Source organism: Aythya ferina, assembly GCF_964211825.1.
Source record: "Aythya ferina genome assembly, chromosome: 9".
Taxonomy (NCBI): domain Eukaryota; kingdom Metazoa; phylum Chordata; class Aves; order Anseriformes; family Anatidae; genus Aythya; species Aythya ferina.
In genome coordinates this window covers 19,588,992-19,613,603 of record NC_140305.1, presented here as the reverse complement: position 1 = coordinate 19,613,603, position 24,612 = coordinate 19,588,992, and the positions used below count along the sequence as shown (strand labels likewise).

The window sequence follows — 24,612 nt, the reverse complement described above, 5'->3', positions numbered from 1 at the left end:
AATTAGTGTATTACAGTTGGCTAAAATGCCACACTTCTGACTGCAACACAGACAAAGCCATCCATGACAAAGAGCTGCTTACTAAGAGCCTAAAATGTACTCTGTGAGCAAGAAAGCTCACAGGCTCCTAGCCATTCAAGAAAGCAGAAACGAAGAGCAATGTTGTAAGATTGCTAAATCAATACTTTTTAGCAACAGCTTAAACCTGATTCAGAAAATGAAACAAAACAAAACCCTGGCAGGACAAGATATGAGAGTACTACGAGAAACAGTAAAGGGGATGAAGACACTGCATCAGCAAGACTGAAGGTCAGGCTTTTTCAAGGTGCCACTCAGGCCAACACTTCCCTGATGACAAACCTCTTATCCAGCACAGATAACCTGGCTGACTACACCAGGCACCACAAGCTCATCAGTACCACAAGTAGTAGCATGGTTGTCCCCACTCATTCCCATGCATATGAGCAATAAATGGCTTCATATTCCTAAAGTGTGACTGTGGTTTTGTCTTCAAGTCTCTGTGCTTGGTAAAAAGCTATTGAAACAAACGTAACCAAAAGATCTTAGGTTACACAGCCACACTCATCTCAAATCTTGGCTCACTTTTATTTGCGTATTTTACCAAACTATACGTTCCCGCTCACAATATTCTCTTAGGCAATATTCTGTCCCTCATAATTAATACAGACTTTCCTGCCTGTGCCTCATCTTAGCCCCCTTCCTCACTTTTTTCAAGCCTTTAGTGGTTTGAAATATCACATGGATGATTCCTTCAGTCATGCCTCCTACAAGGACAGTTTCATATTTTTGATACTTTTAACCTGTAGGCTTGTTCACATTCTATCTCAAGGTTTTCCTCACTGTTGTCAGCAAACCTAGCAAGCTGGTGTTAGAAGTAACTCAGAATTCATGTTTGCGTATTTAAATGCCTGAAACATTTGGTGGTTTTCAAGAAAAGTAAAATTTAATCTTATAAGCACAGCAAAGCACAGAAAATGGTAGCAGGAAAGTGACAAAAGTGATCCGACTTTACAAGAGTTGTGGTTTATTACACAGAAAATACTGAAGTCCGATTTAAAACAACAACAACAACAACAACAAAATAAAAGTTAACAATGATCAACGTTGACTTCCAAGCTATCTCAGAAAAGCTTTTTCAGAATGCTAGATCTAGCTGTGGGTCAACAACAACAAACCCAAATCCCAGGCTGCTCAGAACACAGCAAAACACTGGGGCTACTTAGACGCGAGCTCTAACATACCACTCTTGCAAGCAGACCCACAAAGACTCATGCAAGCATTTGCACACTCCCTCAGGGAAATTAATTCAGTTTCCAGGATGAGGACTGAGCTTTGCACCTTTCCATGTAGAGAGGATGGGACAACATTTTGGCTGATTATCTGACAAAGATTGGGGTCTGTTTTTTGTAAACCACCACCTTTTCTGGGAATCGTAATGAAATGTTTACATTGTTTTGAAGCAGCCACTGAGATACATTAACCAACCCAAAATGGAACAAATAATCAAACTTGTAACAAGTTTCCTAAAGGCAACACAATAAATAGTCTTTCTGCTTTCCTACAATTATTAATTATTCTCAAGTTACTCAAAATAAGAGCCATCTGGAACAAATGTTTACATAGCACAGAAATGAAAACAAAGGGAAATAAAATCAAATGTCTTGAGTATTTTCTTCTCTTAAAAACATGGATATAATTGCTCATTAAAGTGAGAATCCTGACCTTTCATTCAGAACACTGTTACAGCGTATGTGCAATTTTGACCATGAGCTGCAGGCCTCTGAATCCATCAGTTATCCAAAAGATAAGAATGTGCCCAAGGGCCTTGCTGAATAATAATGTTATGACACCGTAGACCCTAGTCCAGGTCAACTACTACTTTTGCTACAAGCTTTAGGGGAACTTACCCTTCTCTGTTTGAGTCATGGCACCTCTCTTTCCACAAATCCCTAGTAAAATGTGTAGGCTGAAATGCAGCTGAAGAGTTCCTACCTAATGGTTGCTCTACATTTGCCACCTGGACACTTGTGGGGGTAGACGTGTAAGAACAACACCAACACTCACGGTTCGGTGATGTATCCACTGACTGTGGCCATACTCCAGGGTTCCTCCCAGCTCCCGGGTCAGCTGACTCTTGTCAATATAGCCGTGCAGATCAGAAACAGAATTTAACATGATGATCTGAAACAAATGCAAACACAGCGGACTGAGAGAAATAACGAGCCCTTTCAATCATTGTTCTTAGGATCAATTTTCTTACTCTAAACAGTCTCCCTACCACTCAACCTGCTTAATGAAAGCAAAAGCATCTTCTGGTAAGCAGTATTACCTTTTGGCTACCACTGTAAATCTTGCACCACAAGTGGTTACACAAATAACATACTTAATTAGGCCCTGTTGTTCTACCAGCTAGAAAACACACCATGACTTCAGCACCAGAAAAACAAGATGTTGAGAATAAATAACTAGAAATTTTAAGCCTTTGACTTTAATGTGTTAAATGTATTATTTTGTCCTGCAGTTTGAAGAAAGGACAACTGGCTATGTCTGTTAGCACACATTAATTCCAATGGAGCATGTTAAGCATGTTGTAGACAGGGAGATGAGCCCAGCTGTGTGGAGGGCATATATTTCAGGTTGAATAAGGGCTCTAAGAAAAGCCTTGAAACAAGCCTGGACAGGCTTTTGGTTGATCTTTTTTTTTTTTTTTTTTTACAGAATCATCCTAGAATAATTCAGGTTGTCTCTAGAATAACTTCTTTCTCAAAGCTAGGTCAGATATGAGATGAAACCAGGTTGCTCAGGACTTTATCCAGCATAAAGCACATCATGCTCTTAGTTTTTCTAGGACTGCTCTCTAAAAGCTATGTGGACATTCCAAAGATGGCTCAAAATTTGAATGTCCAAAAAGACCCTCAACTAAACTCATCTCGATTTTTCTGCCTGTAGGAAAGGTATGCTAATATTTAATACTTAATGCAGTGCCTGATCCCTGCCTACAATTAACTCCTCTTCCAACTGTGATAGTTTAAAATTGGATTTGAAATGCCACTCTGCTATGCAATAAATTGCTAAAAGTAGAGAAGATGCTGAATTGCTAGAAAATGCTATTTCTTGATGTTCTCCTTTTGTAGGCTGCAGTTTCTGGTACAACAGTTGCTATGGTAACACATTCTGGCTTACTAAGTACAGGAACATCCAATTTTAAAGTGATATAAAATGAAAAGATTTTGTTTTGTAATCAAACACATATTTTAACATCAATCCTGCATATTAATCACCAAAAAGCCACCCCTGCCAAACTACAGTCAGTGTGAAAAATTAACCCACAGTAACAAAGCGAATGTTCATGGCTTCTTTTCTGTATGCACTGTAATAAACAGTCTGCTGTGTCCTACTACAGCAGAAGCAGGAAGTGCATGAACTTCAAACCTAGGTACTGACAAAGGTAGAAATTGTTGGAGCGGAATCATGGGTCTTTTGCAAAACGATTTAAAATCACAAGCAAAATCCCAAACAATCATATGAAATCACTCCAGTAAAGTCATTGTGGAACACAGCGTGAGTCAGTTCCGGGATGAAATACCAGCAATAATCATCATTCATGTTTATTTATAAAACACTTTGAAACCACAGGCAAGCGTGCAGCTGGGAACAACTCCAAAAAGAGCTATCATAGTATAATGTAAAACTCTTTCAGGATTGGTAACCTTCTTCAGATCACATTCTCATCAACCTGAACGTATGACAAGTATATAGAAAAAGCAGTAAAAAGCATGCTTTGAATCTTGAAGGGGTGGAGATCATGAAAAGCATTAAAAATAAGCAATGCCATGTAGGCTCTTCACAGGGCACTACGAGATTGTCAGCAGTCCATAGTGTAGAAGTAGCCCTAGACTTTCACTTCTCTTTAGTGCTAACCACTTACTTTTGTCACTGGAGTGAGATCTACCTCTGCCTACATCGGGGGAACAGCTCCACCAAGTTAAGATGTCACTGCTTAACCTGAGACACATTAAAATCCTGTGAGGCATTCACCAGGAATTAACTCTTTGGCATTCCTGCAACTGATAGTAGATAATCCCACAAACACAATTTAAACAAACCATTGTTATACATACAAATAGGTTCTGCTTTTTCCCTGCATATATCTATCACTGGAATGAAATAAAAAATAACTTATCTGATCCAGACAATGGAGTCAGTTGTAAATGTGCCTACGTGCCTCTCAAAGCTTGTTTGATCTCATTCTGTTTTCTGTTTAGGTTTTGTTGACCTTGTATACATCACACAGACCAGATCACAGCCCCAGTTGCCACTTGTAATCAAATTTTAATTTTTGGTTCATGAGAAGATGCAGACACCTAAGGCACTGCAGGCATGGAGATAAGAACACATGGACAAAAAAAATGTATGCTTACCGGTACCTTCATTTTAAAGTCATCTCGATAGAGTTTAATGCCAATGTCAGCGATTGTCCTTTGGATAAAGCGGGAGGGCCGCAGGACAAACACCAGCTGCAGGTTTCCTGGAAATGCTCCCTGCAAAAACCATAAAATTATTAGAAGGCAAAACTCTGCCTTGCAGGGAAGCCAAGGCAATTTTCAGCCAAGTGTTTCCTAAAGGGGGTAAACCAGGGAGGACACTGAAACTTGGCCAGTCCAGCTGCTAATGATATCAGCTGTTCATTCTGCACAACTCCAATGTCAGTATCCAAAGCCAATGGAAATACCGTGGATTTTACTGCCCAGCCATATATTGCTTTCTGGAAGGGATTTAGCACAGACCTCTGAAGTTTCTGCACTAGTACCTTCACCCTTCCTCCTCTCAGGTCTGAAACGCAGCAAGCCTCCTTTGCACTAACACACCTTAGGTCTCCCCATAACCCCCCACCCTTTTTTTTTTTTTTTTTTTTTTTTTTTAACCTACAAAAACTGGCTACCCATGTTAGACTTGGTGAAAGAAGCAGGTGGCACAAATGAATTTCCCAGACTGACCTGCCTTCTCACTCTGGAAAGGTTTTAGTCTTTTTAATCTCATTTGTTTTTCCTACGTGCAGGCACTCAACACATTCAGCAGTCATAGTCCTGTCTGCAACACCGAGCCTACACCTCACACACTCCTCTCCTCTGTGCTCATCAGTGTTAAAAAAAGAAGAAGACGGCAGCTAAAGAGAACTAAAAATGAAAAACAATTATCTAAAACTCTTGAAGTAATTTAAAGTAATCTTGGTCGTCCCTTCATCCTAAACCTCTGTGTCTAAGCACTTGCTCCTCACACAGCACATATTCTACGTAAAAGATATATAAAAACAGCTGCTTTTATTAGTACTGAAAAAGTGCCTGAACTCCCACTTTCACAAATGAGATACAATGAGCTATTAATAGTTTCTGACTGAGATCACTTACTACCACACAAACACAAATCCACTGGGATCTGTTTATTTCACAGACAGGCCACATAGTCACCCCTCACAATGCACAGAAAGGATCCTCTGTTAGACTCTTCTGGAAACAACTTCATATTACTAGAATTCATACTGCAGTCAACCAGCACATGAGGAATTTGTCCTAAATTCAGCAGTAAACAAGGCTGTACTTTCTGTTACTGCAGCTTCCTTTCTCTCATGAGAAACTCATGAGTTTCAGGACAGGATAGAATCTGCATCCATAGCCAAAAAATAGAAACTAAAAATGAGTACATGAGACTGTATCCTGTGTAAAAGGCACATCAGATAATTTTGCTTTCTAGAAGGTAAATAACAAAAGCTTGTACTTACTGCTATCCGTGTCAGGGATGCCTTGACTGCACTCCATTTGTCCCGTCGTCTGTCTATGATGATGATGAACCCGATGCTGGCAGCCTCCAGACTGCAAAACAGATTAAATAAATCTGCTGGGTTACATGAAGATACTCCCATTCCAACGAAGTGTACAGCAGCAAAATTCAGCCTCCATTGGATCACCCTCCAAGCCCATTACAAAAGTGCAATGTACAGTGGAAAGAATGAATATTTGGCAGAAATTCACTTTAATACAAAAGCCAGGATTTTTTCTCTTCCTAGCGTAAGGCTACCAGCTTACACAAAACATGAATATTTTATTTGCTGAATCTCTCAGCTGCTATGCTACTTTGCTGCCAAATCTAGGTGATACAAATAATTCAGGATCACAAATTACATTGTGCTATACTGAAGGCAAAAATCTCAGACCTTGCTTTTTCTCCAAATTAATTCAAGTTATTAGACACCCCCTTCAGCCTTCATACATAATAAATAACTAAATAAATAAATCCAGTATGCTATATATTTTCTGAAGATTTTTGGAAAAAAAATTCAGAGGAAGGCACCGAAAAAAAAAATATGTGTATTGCAGATTGTTACAGAAAGGGTGTGAGAAAGTAGTTACAAAAATCTAAATCTGTGGGTTTCTTAAACTACCCACAAATTTGCATTGCTTTTTTTTATTAAACTGCATCTGCTGACCGAGACCAAAAATTTCTTTGGAGGTCTAGTGAGCATTAAAGGCCTGGGCAAATCACCTTCAGCACCCAGAACACCATGTAGCACCTCTGCGGACAGGCTTCCTCTCCTGCCTTGACAATTGATGTTGCTGCATCATAGATAGGGTGCCAGGAATTCTGGATATATCTCAAATGTTTAGCTAACTCTTTAAAGCAAGAAGATTGAAAGCCTCAGGTGAAAACAGCAAAAGTTGGAGTAAACTTGCCCAGAGTTTGGGAATTCAAAAGGAGCACAAAGCAATATGTCATTTTCCCCCTTTGCTCATGTAATACATGTGCAAAAAATACTCTTTTGTTTAATGATTTGCCAAAAAACATTTAGGTAACTATAGAAAGTAACCTAAATGAAAACCACTGAAAGGGTTGTGAGGTACTGTTACAGGCTGTCCGGGAAATAGTTGAGTCACTGTCCCTGGAGGTCTTCAGAAAATATGTAGATGTAAAGCTCAGTGGCATGGTTTGATGGTGGGCTTGGCAGTGCTAGGTTAAAGGTTGGACCAGATGATCTCAGAGGTCTTTTTCAGCCTAAACAATTCTATGATTCTATAAAGAAAACAAATGCTAGAGATTGTAGGGTGCAAATGCATTTAAGAAAGGTGAATTTAAATTTAAGGGAGACAGAGGAAATGGGAAAAAGGTTTTTTGGTTCTTCATTCCCATTTAATACCTGCTGGGATCTCACCCCACTCCAGGCAAAAGGCTGGACTGCTGTGAATCCCCGATCCTCAGCATCAGAGCTGCATCCCCCTGGTCATGGTGCTCTGCCGATCCCTGTGCTAGCAACAACAGCCCCAGTTTCTCCCTTTACTGAACGTGAACACCAATCCTCCAAGTAACTACCACCCCAAAAGGCAGAGAAGCCATGGAGAAGCTGTCAGATAGAAACACCCAGCTCCACAGCCTAGAGAACAGAAGACCAGTCAGTCAACACTGCCTGCTGTCTGACCGTCGAGTCCACAGAAATTTGGCTTGTTAAAGACAGGATCATACTCACAAATACTTGAAAACTCTCCTACAACCTATCCACCAGTACTAATCCATAAAAAAATGTTTTCAAATATTTGATACCAGTTACACTGATATTTGTCACAATCCAGATCTCCCCAGAACAGGCCCAGCATGCTCCCTGGCCTCCTGTTGAGGCACAAACTCTTTAGTTTAGTTCTTCCACCAGCAGTTCATGAAACGCCCGCAGAAATGGCTAATCACAAGATGCATACCCCACGTGAATTTCTTTGCTCTTATAAGGAATACTGATACCGATCTAACTATCTGGTTAACCAGAGCCAAATTCTAAAAATGCGAATCGTGATCAGTTATTCCAAGAGAACAATGTTACAGTCCAAAATTGATGTTACGTGGAGTGTGTTATTCTATCTGTTCTGTTATTTAGAACAAAGTTAAATAGAGAGACTTGCGGGGAATTAAGTTGATGTAATTCTGTTTTCAACAGCTACAGGTTTAGATGACCTTGGAAAAAGCTGGCTCTTTACTAGGCTTGATACAGTTTTGACAGCCATGCCAATTTTTGTGAACCATGTTAAAGCAGAAGGGAAATGGCAATGTAAGAGGGCGATTTTGAATGAATCACATGACTCACCAAAATACGACCATTGTATTATTGCAATCAACATCCAGTTAGGTCTTCATAGCTCACACTCAGAATCAATTTTCAGCTTCTGAATATCACTCACACAATAACTGGATACACAAATCAAGTTCGAATCTGATGCAACTCCATTAAAACCAGCAATTTATAATAAAATGACCAACAGAGTAGACATGTTTAGCTGAAGTTAACAAAATGCTGACGTTAGTCTAAAGAAAAATATTATTCGCCTAATATCAAATTAATAAATATGAGAAAAAGCTGTTCTTTGTAAAATTTATGATGTAGCTAAACCGCAAGTAATTCTATCCATAAGCACCACATTCACACAAGCTGCCTGCACATAGAAATTGCCCTGTTTTGCCCATCTGCCTGAGAGACTGGCTAAAGGCTTTCTAAAAGGAGTGCACACGAAGGACTGGAGGCCTAAAGGAATCCAGAGTCAGACCCTTACAATCACACCTTGGTAAGCAAGCTGCAAAGGAAGTAACTGACATGATGGCATCTGCCAAAGGCAACAAGTACAACCGTGGTTTAAACAAACACAAAAGTGGTTGTGCCAAGCAAAACTTGCCTCTGTGCTTCAGAACTAACTCTTAAGTCCCGTCTTTAAAAGTTCCTCAGACATGCAGAGAAGAAATCGCTTAAATGAAGGACTTTCCCTGTTTTCTCCAGTATATCTGCATGATCTAGCACTTAATTTTTTTCAAATGTTCTTCTGCCACAGGGGGTTGTAACAGCACAAATGCATCCAGGCATCAGATGCAGTAACAAAAATTAAATTCATGGATAATAGGAATGAGGGCTTATGAAATATAGATTCCGACAAGAAAATACAAGAGAGAAGCAGCAAAGGAATTTTCTCATGAAATTGGGCTTGGCGAGAACAGTCACGGGGGAGGGCTGGGAATAACGCACATATGGGAATAGAAATATTGCTCATCAGTTGCCACCGCAAATCACACAGCATCGCAGGCCAGTTAAAGAGACAGACTGAGAAAGGGAAAGTTGAAACGGATACTGATACACTGGAGTTACACTTGGACTGAAAGAGAGAAAAGAGCAAAGGAGAGCAGAACTCCACTTGGTGTGCAGCCCAGCCGTGGTGGGGTGCGGCCCGCACTTCTCTCCCACGGGAGACCAAGCAGAGTAACCGTGGTTGGCAAAGACCAAGCCTGCCAACCAGCTGGGCTTGGCCCACGGGGCTCAGGGGGAAGACACGGATCAGAATGCACAAAATATATTACACAAACAGTGCAGGTACAACCCTAGCTGAGCATGAGTATGAAGAGCAGGCCAAGGCATGAGATTTGAGAGATTTGTTTAGGTAAAATGAGAACCGGGCCACAAAGCAAACGATTCTGGTAGCTATTACAGTATGTACTACCTCCAACACTGAACTTAGTGCACTATCTGAGATGAAACAAGTGAAAAAATGGAGAATAAAAAACTTTTAAAATAATACAATCTGAAGGAGGAAGAGCAGAAAGAGAAGGTGAGAAAACCACATGTTGCTAAAAAGCAATGCAGCCAAGCAGATCTCTAAAGAAAATGTCAGGGAATGGGCACATCGCTCAGAATCATATGGCAGACTAGGCAAAGGCAAGCAGTAAAGACACCATTCACAGATATGTCTTTGTAAATCTTGACTGCTATGGGCTAGTGGATGCAACACAAAGAAGATCTTAACATGAGAGCTACTTTTGGACAACAAAAAATGGGCCTGCAACCCTAGCACAAAGCTAGACCTGAGCTTCTGTAATGTTATTCCCCACATTTCATCTCGACGTTCAGGATGGTATCAACTGTATTCGCTGAGCTAAGCCAATTGTATCTCTCTCTCTCTTTTTTTTTTTTTTTTTTTTTTATGACTAGACGGGGCTGATTTAAGACCCAAATTTAGCCAGGGAAACAAAGAGCGTGTCAGCAAGTGATCTTGTTTCAGTCAGCATACCAAAAGGAAAGGCCATTCTGAGGTCTGAATGTCATTTGGCACTACAGGACCTGCGCAGGCAAACAGCCATGGGAAGAGGCCAGGCCAAAATGACTGCATCAGTGCAAGCAGACGCTCAGCTGAGAAGCCTCACTCGCATGTGTGTGTCCAGAGAAAGGGAGTTCATTTAAAAACAAGCACACAATCAGTGTTTTATCAGTACTGTAATATCTCTACCCTTGTTACGGACGTGCATAGGGATTTCTCCAGTTCTCTGAACAGAGGGATTTGAAGAGAATTGTGCACAGCAGATAAACATCAAGCTTGCCTCCAAATCTAATTCTTGCCTAGACATGGCTAGCAGGCAAATTCCCTCTCCCTCAATGAAATGTGGCAGTCAGAGCTCCATCCTCAGCTCTGAATTCAGGTTAGCCCTTGAACACTGATTTGAGGAGGCCAGGAGACTCTGAATTTGTTGACCTTTTAGGAAGAAGAGAAGGGCACCTGTTCACCAAAGTAGTTCATCCATGTCAGCTGAAAGAGAAGGGAATTCTGGCTGTGGAATACAGTGAGCAAAAAAGGGCTTTCTGCAGATATCTATTGTAAGCATGCACACACAGAGGAATGCATTTGCAAATACAATGCTAACTAACATTTGGGCATGTCTATGTATGTAGGTCCCTTTTGTGGGACACTCATGACCACATGTTGAAGCAGATGGAAAATTAAGCAGATTATGGAGGTCTTACTGGGCTGAACTTCTGCCTTGGAAAGTAGTTTATGTTTTAAAACACAGAAGTGCAGGGATTGCTTAGAGCTCACCCCACAATACTGCATTACACCACAGCTGATAAAGCACATTTGCTTGGTAACTTCAAACATGAGATAATGCTTCTGCATCTAAATAACACCACTTGTTATCTACCTCTGTCTTTTCAATGTTTTGTCATATTGGCACAGAAGACCAGTTGTTCCAGAGGGACTTAGAAAGTTACTAACTTGCTGAATGATGTCATCTGCAATCACCGACCTCTGCACAATGAGCACAAACTTTATTCTGCAGGATACACAGAAACAAACACTACAAACGACAGATGTTCTCCCTAAATTTGTCTGAAAAAATGATACTGATTTGTCTGGTTCACTGAGCTATGAGCAAAGAAGTATTTTCTATGCTAAACTGGGTGAACTGCTTTTCAAATGGTACTTCATGTTACCAGATTCATGGCAATATCCCTTGTAACTCCACAAGAGTTGGAGATTATTATCTTCTCTTAGTCTCTTTGATACTTAGACTTTCTCCTAGAGAATAAAATAAAATGTGAACTACTAGCAGCAAATAACTGGAAAGCTATCATAGTACACACTGTACGGCAGTACTGAAAAAAATAACAAACGCAGTCCCTTTACTGCTTGCTGAGATGTAGGAAGGATACACTCTCTTTGCAAGGATCAACCAACTGCAGATTAACAAAGATCTGCTGCACCCAAACAGATGCACTACTTATGCAAACAAAGATTTTACTTCATATAATTATGTCATAAATCACAACCAAAGCTTGTCACTCAGGTTCTTCTCCTTCTAAATTAATACCTTTGTCCCTCAGCTTCTACACAAAGGTTGGCAAGTTTCATAGCAATTCAAGAAGTGCAGAGTCAATCTCTCTAAAAGCACTGCAGCAAAGTCTAGAAAAATCCTTGGATAACTCATATCTTGATGGCGAGATCTATGATTGAAACAGAGTCAAACCAACGTGCTGGTATGCAGTAAATGTAGGTTCAAATTCCAGCCTGTCACTGGCCTTGAACAGGTTGTTTAAATCAAGCTGAACAATCAATTTCCTCAACACGAGCTTTGGCAAACTTGTCTGTAGCGGAAGATACTACTTACACGTACCTCATTTTCTGTAAAACTGGCATATCAGAGCTGTCATGACTTCCTAAACTCTGTGATTTAATTCGTCACTCATTGCTCTGGTGTTCCTCAGGAGGAGGCTGAAGAATCATAAAATCTTTCTGCCCATCATGTTGGCAATGTAATGTGCTAGCTCTCCAATGTTACCTTGAATCACCCACCAGCATACCAAATACAAAGAATCGACAAATTAGCTTTGTGTTTTTCTCAACTATTATTGCTGTTTTATTAACCCTGAAGCTGGTCATCCTCCCAGTCCTGAAGCTAGTGAAGAAATACAGAAGAGTTTCTCCTTGCAGAACAAAGGCCCTACAGAGCAGAGGGAAACAATGAAGCCGTTAAACTCACAGTGTGTGGTTTCTCTCAGCTTGCTTTGGCAACTCTATATGGGGAATACATGTAGGTGGAGCTGGAAAACTTCTTACCTAAACTTGAAGGAGGCACGTTTTCCCCTCGTTATCCTCTAAGCACCTTTATACATGAGACCACAGGAAATAATAAATCCCTGCTGTGCTTCTAACTAGCACAAACAGCCACGGTCCAGAGACAGGATCAGGGGACTGAAAAAATATTAAGTTCTTTTTGGATAAACAAAAAGTAATTCAGCAGCCATGCCTTAGCCTATTTCCTCAGAGCAGTGGAAGTGAGTTTGTTTCACTCCACTTACACAGCTGCAGGCAAACAGCAAGGGAAACATCCTAGCTGTAGAGCAATCTCCCAGTAAACAAAGCACCAGAAAGCACAACGTGCTTGCCAGAACCCTGTCAACAAGGCACTCACCTCTCTTTCCCACCCTGCTTCAGTGATTTGCTAGTAGCTGTTCCACGAGAGCAATCTCTCCCTTATTTTTCATTCCTTAAAACAGTTTCTTAAAAACAATACAAAAATAACTGTACTGTAACATTTCTCAGAGGTAAGGCTAGTCTATAGCATACACAGCCCAGGATCCTACACTTCCCACAGCCTAACCAACTGCATCAGCCTTTTACTTTGTTGCTAATTTTCTTTTCAGACACCAAGAACCCCGTTCCCCCCTCTTTTTACAATGCAGCAACAGACAATGCTTAGATACTATGGTTTTATTTGGTATCAATAAATACCTCAGGCTGCTACTTAGACCTCAAGGAGAAGACAGAAAAATCAAAGTATGGAAGTGCAATTCACCAAATGTTTATCTATGGGCAGAGACCAGGGGACACAGTTCAGCTATCACAGAAGACAAAGAGGAGTCTTTCTACTGACTTTAAATGACGTTAGAAGCAAAAAGCACAAGATGATATACGGTTTACAAAGTTACAACCTTCCTGATAACAGCTTTCCTGATAACATGCAAATCACATTTGATAATCTATAATGTGCAACTCATAACAGGAAGGCTGCTATGTATTCTCACTGAGCTGCTGACATCAACAGCACTGTGGCAAATGCCTGTTCCAGCCCCAGACTGCATGGATCTTCTTAGTTTGTCTTGTTTCTGAGGACACAACCCACACACTGCCCTCAGCTTGTGTGACACATCCCCAAACAAGCCAATTACAAGGTCACGGATCCTCATTCCTAAGAAGGTTTACCAGCTTTCTTGAGTCTGGTCTGTCTGACCTCTGGTGAGCTTAGAGCATGCTGTCTGCACTTATGACTTCCCTCATCTGCCTATATAGCCTATGCAGTTCCAGCCCTGGAAAGATCTGGTTTGTGGGGCATCATGAAATAAATGGTATATTTATATGACATTTTTTTCATTTTCCCCTTGGGGCAGAGGGAAAGGGATTCTCACTAAGACAAAATTGACAAAATAAATTTCCACTAAGATTAGGTATTAATAACTGTTCAGATAAAGCTAGACTGTCCAGTCAGAGCTTGGTATGCTTCTTGGGAAGTGTTAGAAACAGATATAACTCTCCACTTGGTATCACAGAATCACAGAATCACAGAATTTTCTAGGTTGGAAGAGACCTCAAGGTCATCGAGTCCAACCTCCAACCTAACGCTAACAGCCCTCCACTAAACCATATCCCTAAGCTCTACATCTAAGCGTCTTTTGAAGACTTCCAGGGATGGTGACTCCACCACTTCCCTGGGCAGCCTGTTCCAATGCCTCACAACCCTTTCTGTAAAGAAGTTCTTCCTAACATCTAACCTAAAACTCCCCTGGCTCAACTTAAGCCCATTCCCCCTCGTCCTGTCACCAGGCACGTGGGAGAACAGGCCAACCCCCACCTCTCTACAGCCTCCTTTAAGGTATCTGTAAAGAGCAATAAGGTCACCCCTGAGCCTCCTCTTCTCCAGGCTGAACAAGCCCAGCTCCCTCAGCCGCTCCTCGTAGCACTTGTTCTCCAGGCCCCTCACCAGCTTCGTCGCCCTTCTCTGCACCCGCTCAAGCACCTCGATGTCCTTCTTGTAGCGAGGGGCCCAAAACTGAACACAGTACTCGAGGTGCGGCCTCACCAGAGCTGAGTACAGGGGGACGATCACCTCCCTAGCCCTGCTGGTCACGCTGTTCCTAATACAAGCCAGGATGCCGTTGGCCTTCTTGGCCACCTGAGCACACTGCTGGCTCATATTCAGCCGACTGTCCACCATCACTCCCAGGTCCTTCTCTGCCTGGCAGCTCTCCAACCATTCCTCTCCCAGCCTGTAGCTCTGCTTGGGGTTATTGCGCCCCAGGTGCAGGACCCGGCACTTGGCCTTGTTAAACTTCATGCAGTTGACCTCAGCCCATCGGTGCAGCCTATCCAGATCCTCCTGCAGAGCTTTCCTACCCTCAAGCAGATCGACACACGCACCTAACTTGGTGTCATCTGCGAACTTACTGAGGGTGCACTCGATGCCCTCGTCCAGATCATCGATGAAGATATTAAAGAGGACCGGCCCCAGCACCGAGCCCTGGGGGACGCCACTAGTGACTGGCCTCCAACTGGACTTGGCTCCATTCACCACGACTCTTTGGGCCCGGCTATCCAGCCAGTTTCTAACCCAACGAAGCGTGCGCCAGTCCAAGCCAAGAGCAGCCAGTTTCTTGAGGAGAATGCTGTGGGAGACGGTGTCAAAAGCCTTGCTGAAGTCAAGGTAGACCACATCCACAGCCTTTCCCTCATCCACCCAGCGCGTCACTCTGTCATAGAAGGAGATCAGGTTCGTCAGGCATGACCTGCCTTTCATAAAGCCATGCTGACTGGGCCTGATCGCCTGCTTCCCCTGCAAGTGCTGCATGATGACTCTCAGGAGGATCTGCTCCATGAGCTTTCCTGGCACTGAGGTCAAACTGACAGGCCTGTAGTTTCCCGGGTCTGCCCTCCGGCCCTTCTTGTAGATGGGCGTCACGTTTGCTAGCCGCCAGTCGATTGGGACCTCCCCCGATAGCCAGGACTGTTGATAAATGATGGACAGCGGCTTGGCCAGCTCCTCTGCCAGTTCCCTCAGTACCCTTGGGTGGATCCCATCTGGCCCCATCGACTTGTGCACATCTAAGTGCCGTAGCAGGTCACCAACCAGTTCTTCATGGATAATGAGGGCCACATCCTGCTCCCCATCCCCTTCCACCAGCTCAGGGTACTGGGTATCCAGAGAACATCCGGTATTGCCGCTAAAGACTGAGGCAAAGAAGGCATTGAGCACCTCCGCCTTTTCCTCATCTCTTGTAACTAAGTTTCCCCCCGCATCCAGTAAAGGATGGAGATTCTCCTTAGTCCTCCTTTTTGTGTTGATGTATTTATAGAAACGTTTTTTGTTATCTTTAACGGCAGTAGCCAGATTGAGCTCCAGATGAGCTTTGGCCTTCCTAATTTTGTCCCTGCACAGCCTCGCTACTTCTTTAAAGTCCTCCTTAGTGGCCTGCCCACTTTTCCAAAGCTTATAAACCCTCTTTTTCCTCCTAAGATCAAGCCACAATTCTCTGTTGAGACAGGCCGGTCTTCTTCCCCGCCAGCTCGTCTTTGGGCACGTGGGAACAGACCGTTCCTGCGCCATTAAGACTTCCCTCTTGAAGAGCGCCCAGCCTTCCTGGACCCCTCTGCCCTTCAGAACCGCCTCCCAAGGGACTCCACCAACCAATGTCCTGAGCAGCTCAAAGTCAGCCCTCCGAAAGTCCAATACAGCGGTTTTACTGGTCCCCTTCCTGGCCTCGCCAAGAATAGTGAACTCCACCATTGCGTGGTCACTCTGCCCTAGACAGCTCCCGACGATCACGTCCTCCACCAGTCCTTCTCTGTTTGTGAAGAGAAGGTCTAGCGGGGCACCTCCCCTGGTAGGCTCACTAACCAGCTGCGTCAGGAAGCTATCTTCCACGCTCTCCAGAAACCTCCTAGACTGCTTTCTCAGGGCTGTGTTGTGCTTCCAGGATATGTCAGGGAAGTTGAAGTCCCCCACGAGTACAAGAGCTGATGATTTTGCAACCTCTGTCAGCTGCCTGTAGAATTCCTCATCCGTCTCCTCATCCTGGTTCGGCGGTCTATAGCAGACCCCGACCAGGACACTAGCCTTGTTGTCCCTGCCGATCCTAACCCAAAGGGACTCGACCTTGTCATTCCCAACCTCGAGTTCTACAGCCTCGAAAGACTCTCTAATATAGAGAGCCACACCACCACCCCTTCTATACTGCCTGTCCCTTCTATAGAGCTTATAGCCAGGCATTGCAGCACTCCAGTCATGAGACTGGTCCCACCACGTCTCCGTGATGGCAACCAAGTCGTAGCCTGGTATATCCAGTGCCCCTGAGAGTTATCACAAATTGCCTGTCTTAGCTCCCTTTTGATCTGCTCCCTTCACTGTCACTCTCCAGATCTACACACCTCTCCCATCCACTTAAAGCCCTGAAAACCTGTCCTGTGTGAAGCTTTCTTCTTCTTTCCCATGCAAATAATGCAAGTGGTACCTCGGGCCCTCTGCACATAGGAAAGTTTCACACCAGCTGGATGGATGCAGAATCATTGGTACATCCAGGTAGCACCGCTAAAAGCAGTGAGCCACTGAAGAAGGAAGGATCTGATGGAAATAAACAGACATTTATACTTAGGCTCACCTGGGAATGCTGGTTAGATATGTGACCACGTTCAGAAAATCGTCATCGGGTATGTCACTGAATCCTGCAAATTCTGGGAAGGTAATAATGGGTGCTCCATCCTTCCCTCTTCCTCCTGTGAAAGAAAGGTTGTAAATAGATTAGAGGGTGGTTTTATATCTTGGGACAGAGTGGTCGATATTCAGTTGAATGGGAAACACTGGTATATCCATCACTGAAAAGCACACATAACCTGTATACATGGCATAAAGGAGCTCTGCAATCATCCAAAAGTGTTCAATGCCAGGGTGGATGGGGCTTTGGGCAACCTTATCAGGTGGAAGTTCTTGCCTACGGCAGAGGGGTTGGCACTAGATGATCTTTAAGGTCCTTTCCAACCCAAACCATTCTATGATTCTATGATCTTCCCATTTGATACTCTAACTCGCTGTAGCTTCATTACCCCAATGCACCGAACTGATTTTGAATTCTGAACAGAACACAGCCTCCACGTTGGCCTGGGATGAAGGCGAATGGTGTCTGGCAAACTGACCTCGGGGCACTCCAGCTGCACTACCTGCCAGCAGCACTGATGTGCAATATGCTGTCAGGCCAATCTAGTCAGACTTCCCCCTGACCCAGACCATTTGCTGTAGCCTAGAGACCAGGAACGAGAGACCAGGCCAGCACCCAGTCAGGATGGTTTGTTACAGATACTTAGTGACATCTTCTGGACGTGAGCAGCAACAGCCAGGAATCAAACAGGATGCTTGGCTGCTCTGTCTCTTCTTGCAGCGTTGCAGGCACTACCAGGTATTTAATACATGATTCCTGGGCACCGTGCTTTCCCATTCACGTATTTCAGAAACGTGAAGATGCTCTTTATATGTGGGAAATGTAGCTACCTGGACTAATCTGGGTTGAAGCAGCAATATTTGCCTCTGGAGGGCAAGATAAAGATTTCCCTAGATGTTCTCCTTTAAGCACCCGATAGTTTACCTGCAGTCATAGTCAAGATTTGTCTGATCTACAAGTTTCACATGGCACTTCTTATGTCCTTTGTTTCCCTTTTATCTTCTCTTTCTGTTACATCCACATTCATACTTGCGTTCCTCTTCTCTGTCCTCTTTTTGCTGAATTAGATAAGGCAGGCTGATGAGGCACTGTAAGTACGTGGGTGTGTATTTTTGTCACAGAATCCCCTGTAAGAAGCCGTCCAAGGAATGGATGCAGGCAGACAGAAAACTGCCTTCTTCCCTCCACCCCTGGCAAGAAACCTAGCAGAACACACAGGAGCAGCTTCAGACTGAGCATTTGATTAAAAGGCTGGATTAACAGCTCTTGGGCTCCTCCTCGTTGCTTGAGATGGAGGTAGAACTCACTGCTACAGAAGAATGCTCAAAGGGCTCTTGAATATAGAAATCTTATATTTCAAATAAAGATAAGAAACTCACTGTTCCTGCAAAATCAGGGTGAAGTTTGGTGTAGATTTGTGAAGCAAAATTGTTAAATATTATGACAGTGAGAAAAATGAAGGCCCAAACTGTTGGGTGGCAAGTAATAATGAAAATGTTAGAATGCGTTGTTCATGTCCACATCTGAACCTGAAGCAGTAATTGGGTTACAAGGGAAAACAACCCATATCTGTTATCCACGTATCCATCTATTTAGCAAGGTAACAAGAGTGGATGTTAAGGTACAGAGTGGAAGCTACTTATATACCCAGAGTGTCTAGAAAGCTCTCTCCTCTTTACAAGAGCAGTTCCATGCATCTACATGTTAATGCCATTTTTTTCCCTGACACTAAACCAAAATTTGCAGCAGTATGCAAATTTCTGCAGAACTGACAGGCTGCAGCCCCATGTCTTTCCCCAGGCCATCACCCTTACCTTCTAGGGAGTTGTCACAAGATGTCTTCTGATCCTTAAAATACTTGACTGGCTCCTCAATGCCTTGGCAGGGCAGAGGGCACAAACTAAAAACCAACAGGGACAGCCTTCAATCAGTTCCACAGACATTAGGTCGAAGTGCAAGGAATTTCACCCCAAAGACTCTCTGAATAGTCACTGACCCTGCTGGGATTGTGCCTGAAGCCCATGCTCCTGGGCATCACTAGTGGGGAAAAAAGGACTGTTTGCTGACCAGAACATTTTATAATTCATTATAAGTAAGGCAGACAAGGACAGAATGTGCTCCAACAGCTCCAGTGAAGAACAAAAGAAAACAAAAGAGAAAAAAAAAAAAACTTTCAGAACAAGGTTAAAAAAAAAAAAAAGAAAAAGACATTATAAGTAGAAAGTAAAGGCAAGAGGAGGGAGACTGCAAAGGAGCGCTGAGCAAAGTGAGACGTGAGCAGGGAACAAAGCTGAGGAGAGTTACATTAGGGCTAGCCAGGGCACATCCGCTCTATTCAGTGGTGTCTGTGCAGAAAGATAAGGGGGCAAGGACTGCCAGGAGCAAAGTTGCTTGATGGAAAGCCAAAGCAACGAGAGGCACAAGCTGAGCTAAAGGGCTGCATGGGGAGGAGCGAGGTATAAGGACTTGAGTTCAGTGCAGTCTAGAGGAGAAAGAAAGATACGCTGAAAGAGAGAGCTCATGAGCATAGCCAGGCCTGGCAGCTGTCTTCATGCGATGCACAGACCTCTGCCTCGCCAGCTTGCAGCTCCTCCAGGCTCCATTAGATGCCACCCTGCAGCACTCTTCGAGCTCTCAGCCACCTCCAACACCTCCTGGCAGCCCCAAACGCTGGCTCCAGGCCAGGGAAAGAGCAGCTGGTAGCAGTGGCTCTTGCAAGCAGCAGCCATCGGAGTTGGAGGCTCAGCTGGCAGGAACGGGAGGCTTGGGGCTATCCTCCAGCTGCATTCAGGCCAGGCTCACTTCTGACCCTGCCTTGGGGCAGCCAGGCCATCCTCTGGCAGCTGCCCACAGGTCACTGCTGCTCACCCAGTGACACCCAGGCTGCTGTCACAGCTAGCTTGAGCTTTGTGTGCACAGGAAACTCACCCAGATTTCGTCTGCCATCTCCTGATGCAGAGCTGAGCTCCCCGCCCAGCCTCCAAACACAACGCGATGCCACCCATCAGCTCCAGCAGTTTCCTACCAGAGGTCCAGCTCCTTTCTGCTTTCACCCTCTGCAGACAGCCAGGATCCTGCCTCACATCCAGCCCAAATTCATTGTATTAAAGGTCCGTGCTGATCCCTATTCCCAGCCCACTGTTGCCTGGGGAAGGGCATGCTGATGGTAAGCCTTGACATGCGATCAGAGGTAGGTTGTCAGTAAGCAGTTAACTCGTTCCCATTCAGGGTCACACAGAAGTGGGTGAAACCCAACAACTTAGAGCACTTGAGGCAGACAACATCAGCAGGAGTTGGAAAAGCAAGAGGCAGAGCTGCCTGGAAAAAGGCAAGGATGAAGTGGAAAAGATTACAGCCTGCTTGACCTCCTGCCAGGTTTGCCACTCAAAAAACCAGCATCCCTTCTCTCCTCTTCCAGAGCACTTTCCTTATTTTCCACCCCAGCATCTCGCTCAGCTTTTCCTCTTCTCTTGTGGCCTAAGGGCAAAGGGACAGGAAGAGCCCAGGTGACAGGACAGAAGTACACAGTCAATGTGGAAGGGAAAGAAAAGCAGGAGAGATGGCACAAACAGTTTTGGGGAGTGCAGGGCATGGCAATAGGACCTTGGCTCACTCTCATGTGTGCCAGTTCCCCAGGGCTCAGGGGCACAACACAGGAACAACTACAAGGTGCTATCAGATATTTTTCATGTTCTTAAGACAAATTAATTTATCACAGGACACAGTGACAGATCTTTCAGCTGCCAGTACAGCCCAGCTAGCTGTTAAAAACAGGGCTGGAATTCGGCTATGGCCATAAAATAGGTGAAGCATTTCAGGGGAACACTTATTCAGGGGAATATGCATGACAGATAATAGGATATCACAGCAGAGAAAGTTTAATTTTGCTTTGCAGTGTGAAAGGTGTGATTGACAAATGAGGTGTGAGGGCTGCATTCTGAGAGGTCACACAGCTGGAGCTGCGTGCTGGTAGGACTGATGTAAAAGCAGCAAGCATTTACAACTGCAAGCCAAATTCCTGGACACAGTTGGGATCCTAGGAAGTCAATGACTCCCCATTTCTAATTCACCTATGCTTCCTGCCCAAGCACCAGAGCCACGGTTTAGACGCTGAGGTGCTGCATTCAAGTCCCATTCCACATCAAGCAGCTCTTCTTGTAACACGAGCAGCTAGACATGTAAAATAATACCTAATAATATCAGATATCAGCAAATACACTGAATCCTTTGGGAAAACAAAACCAGGCTACCAGCAGAAGTTCCAGAAGTTTGTCTGCAATTTTACAGCACACACCTTGCCGCCTGCCCCAGACACCAACTCATCAGATAGTATTGGAAAGTTTTCTTTCAAATTTTGCTGACGTGCAGGCAAACTGCTGGTGTCTGCCCACATGCAGAGAGCTCCCTTAGTCATAGCAGAGCTGAGCACAGTTCATCTTGTGGGTCAGACAGATGAAGGGTTCGGTCATACCTTGGCTGAAGTTTCCCTGCCTTGGTTAGGTTTGGCTTTTTCCATGCTCTGGAATAGCTTTTATTTTGTTTCTCCATGTTGATTAAGGGCTATGAATGCTGAATTTCTCATTCAAGTTGAATCACACTTCCTGGGCTTAGGTTTTTCCACAATCTCCAAATTGTCCTTTCAGCAGGGTCAGGCCAGGTTTTCCAAAAGGCTCAGTTCAAGCAGGAAGCAGATGGCCAAATGCCCTCCAGGCTTCAGAAATTAAATAAACTGGCTTCACAGTCAGTTACCATTTTCAGATATAGTCTCCAATGCACTGAAGTGCGTTGGCTTAGGAAGAGCAGAACAAAAGGAAAATGAATCTCTGCTAACACACTTCGTGACAGTTCATCTAATAAATTCATGATTTAGTAACAGGATCTTTTATTGCTGCATCTGGCAGATTGGGTTCTTTGACAGAGTAATTTGAGAGAAGAACAGGTTGTGAAGGTGCAGATAAAAAGAGAGAAGGCATGAGCAGTTGCAAAAGCAGGTTGGTACAGTGGGTTATTAGTCTATCAGTGGGACAGGAACAGTATTTTACCAGTGTCTCTTCATTCTTCAGTAAAAATTGGTTCATGTTAGAATAGGCAGCTTCTCAGTACTACCTGTCCTTGTAATCTAGTTCTCTTAAGAGCTACAGGGAACACAAACATAGCTGCATATGTGTGCAAAGCACTCCTGTGTTGTCACAGCTGTAATCCCATAATTAGGAGCTCAGTCGTCAGGGAAAGGAAAGAGGCAGCGGTGGTTTCAAAACTAGAATTTAACCACAAGAGCCAGCATTCCCACTAGATCTCACAAGCTAAGCAAGGTGACATCAGCGCACAGAAAGGAGATGAGGAAAGTAAACTGCGTGATTAAGGAGCTCATCACATTGCACTTCAGCCTTTTCCATGACCACAGCAGTTCAAGGAAGCCTTGGAAGCATTTCCCTATTCTTGGCATGAACAGTACAGCCTTGGAGAGTTGGGTAGCTAGAGAACCAGGACATGCAGGAGGCTGCCAGTGTCTAATTCATTATAATTAGACCGTGTCAAACACTAAATTTATTAGCTGGCTACGTAATTCCCATCAGGTGGTCCTGAGACTACAAGACAGTCAGATCCTCTTCTGAGAAGTTTTAGCACAGCAATAGTATAGGAAAGTGTTTCTAGTGAGTCATGTCCAGAGAAAACAAAGAGCCTTTGATTTCAATTGTTCCACTCTTTTCTGCTTTACTGCACAGAAATATCATGATTGCATTGTCTCTGACCTCAGATGATTAGCTGATCTAAATCTACCCTTTTTTACTTTAAAACCATTCTCTCATCACCACACTCTCTGGCAGAGTCCGTCTCCAGCTTTCGTGTAGGTACCCTATAGGTACTGAAAGGTTACTATAAGGTCTCCCCAAAGCCTTCTCTTCACCAAGCTGAACAGCCCCAGCTCTCTCAGCCTGTTTGCAGAGAAGCGCTCCAGCCCTCTGACCATCTTCATGGACCTCCTCTGGACTTGTTGTAATACATCTGTGTCCTTCTTGTGCTGAGGGCTAAAAAATTGCTCTTGCCAGTGAAGACTGAAGCAAAAAAGTCATTGAGTACTCAAAAGGAGTTGAACAGTGATTAGTCTTCCTCGTTTCCTTCCTTGTATTTAGAGTATTTTAAAAGTCAGTTAGCACTAACAAAAGGGATTAGAGAACTGCTTCACTCATGCTATGCCTAAGTGAGAACAGATTTCAGATTTGACAACAGGCCCCAGATTAGGGGATTGTCATCTCCCACTCAGTCATTTTTGCAGTTAAGCAACTAGCACAAAGGGGAAGGGGCTCACAGCTTTTCCTGACAAGCCAAAAGGGAACACTGCAACATTACTCCACAAAAATTGTCTTAGAGAAGATGCTATATTAGCATTTCTTTGTTACCCTGCACTGAACACAATGGTGGAATGCATACTTTAAAAGAAAAAGATGCAGCAAGGATTGGGTCTGCTGAGCTGATCATTTGCAGAGCCAGGTCTGTGTACTCTCTGCACTGCGCATCCAGTGGTCCTCTCTAACAAGTAGGAGAGGGACAGGCTGTCCAAGAATACCTTACTGTGACCATCTAAGTGTTTTGTGCAAATTAATGATACCTCACTGTGTCTCTACAGGGAAGAAGGAAAGAAAATTCTTAGTTTCCTTATTTGCAGAACAGACAGAAAGAGACAAAAGATGTTGCCAGAGGCCACAAAGTCTACAGCAGAAGCCACTTTAGGACCAAGACAAGGATTTCTCTTCTGCAGGAGCCAAAATATGTTAAATAATTTGGCAAATATTTCAGTATCAACTATTTCTTTTGGGCAGGAACTGCGTCACTTTGTGCAATTGCAAAGTTCAGGCAAACAAAAGAATATGGTATAATCAAATCTTTAAAAGATTAGAACCTTACACTATAGAAATGAATCATTTCTAAAACAAAGGCAGATGAGGAAGAGGGGGAGGTCATGAATAACTCCCTGATAAACCAGAACTTTTCCCACAAACAACAAGCTTGGACATTGTGGAAATATATGTACTGAAAGCTTTATTTAATTTCTTACCATTGTGGAGAACACAGAAAATTAACTCGCCTTAAGAAAAACAAGCACAGCAAGCTGGCACTTATCAGTTCCATGCACTGTGAGGGTCTGATTATAACGGCCCTTTTCACTGGCGATATAAGAATGCTTTTGCAACTGCTGTGCAGAGCTGAAGAGTGACAGTCAGCACGACACATTCCAGCACATTTCCAAGAGAATCCCAGAGCGTAATTACTAGAAAATTCTTACCTGACAAGATAGCAAACTGCCTGTGAAGCTGTTCTATTATATCCACTGCAACCAGCGGTCGTATCTCCTGCTGCATGATTTCATCTGTGTAAGGAAAGCAGAAATCTTCAATGAGTTAATAAAACCTTAATGGTAAGTTTTACATCCTCCAAGAACCCAGCAAAATGAAGATGACACTCAAATGAAAATAGTCTGGCTTGACTATTGGTGCAGATATGGTATGACTGTCATGGATAAGTTTACGATACTTACAGTC

At 43.6% G+C, this 24,612-nt stretch overlaps 1 protein-coding gene across 11 annotated transcripts in view; it reads right to left on the bottom strand.

Moving 5' to 3' along the window:
• Positions 1 to 24,612, bottom strand: part of MCF2L2 (MCF.2 cell line derived transforming sequence-like 2) — a 160,342-nt gene that overhangs the window by 99,217 nt on the left and 36,513 nt on the right. For 10 of the 11 annotated variants that reach the window (XM_084528964.1, XM_084528966.1, XM_084528963.1 and 7 more), the window contains 5 exons: positions 24,357 to 24,440; positions 17,018 to 17,132; positions 5,801 to 5,891; positions 4,443 to 4,562; positions 2,086 to 2,202 (listed from right to left, as the gene is read on the bottom strand). In XM_084528964.1, coding sequence (XP_084385090.1) covers positions 2,086 to 2,202; positions 4,443 to 4,562; positions 5,801 to 5,891; positions 17,018 to 17,132; positions 24,357 to 24,440 — 527 coding nt within the window. The remainder of the gene's footprint in view (positions 1 to 2,085; positions 2,203 to 4,442; positions 4,563 to 5,800; positions 5,892 to 17,017; positions 17,133 to 24,356; positions 24,441 to 24,612) is intronic. The other variant, XM_084528962.1, reaches the window with a different exon arrangement.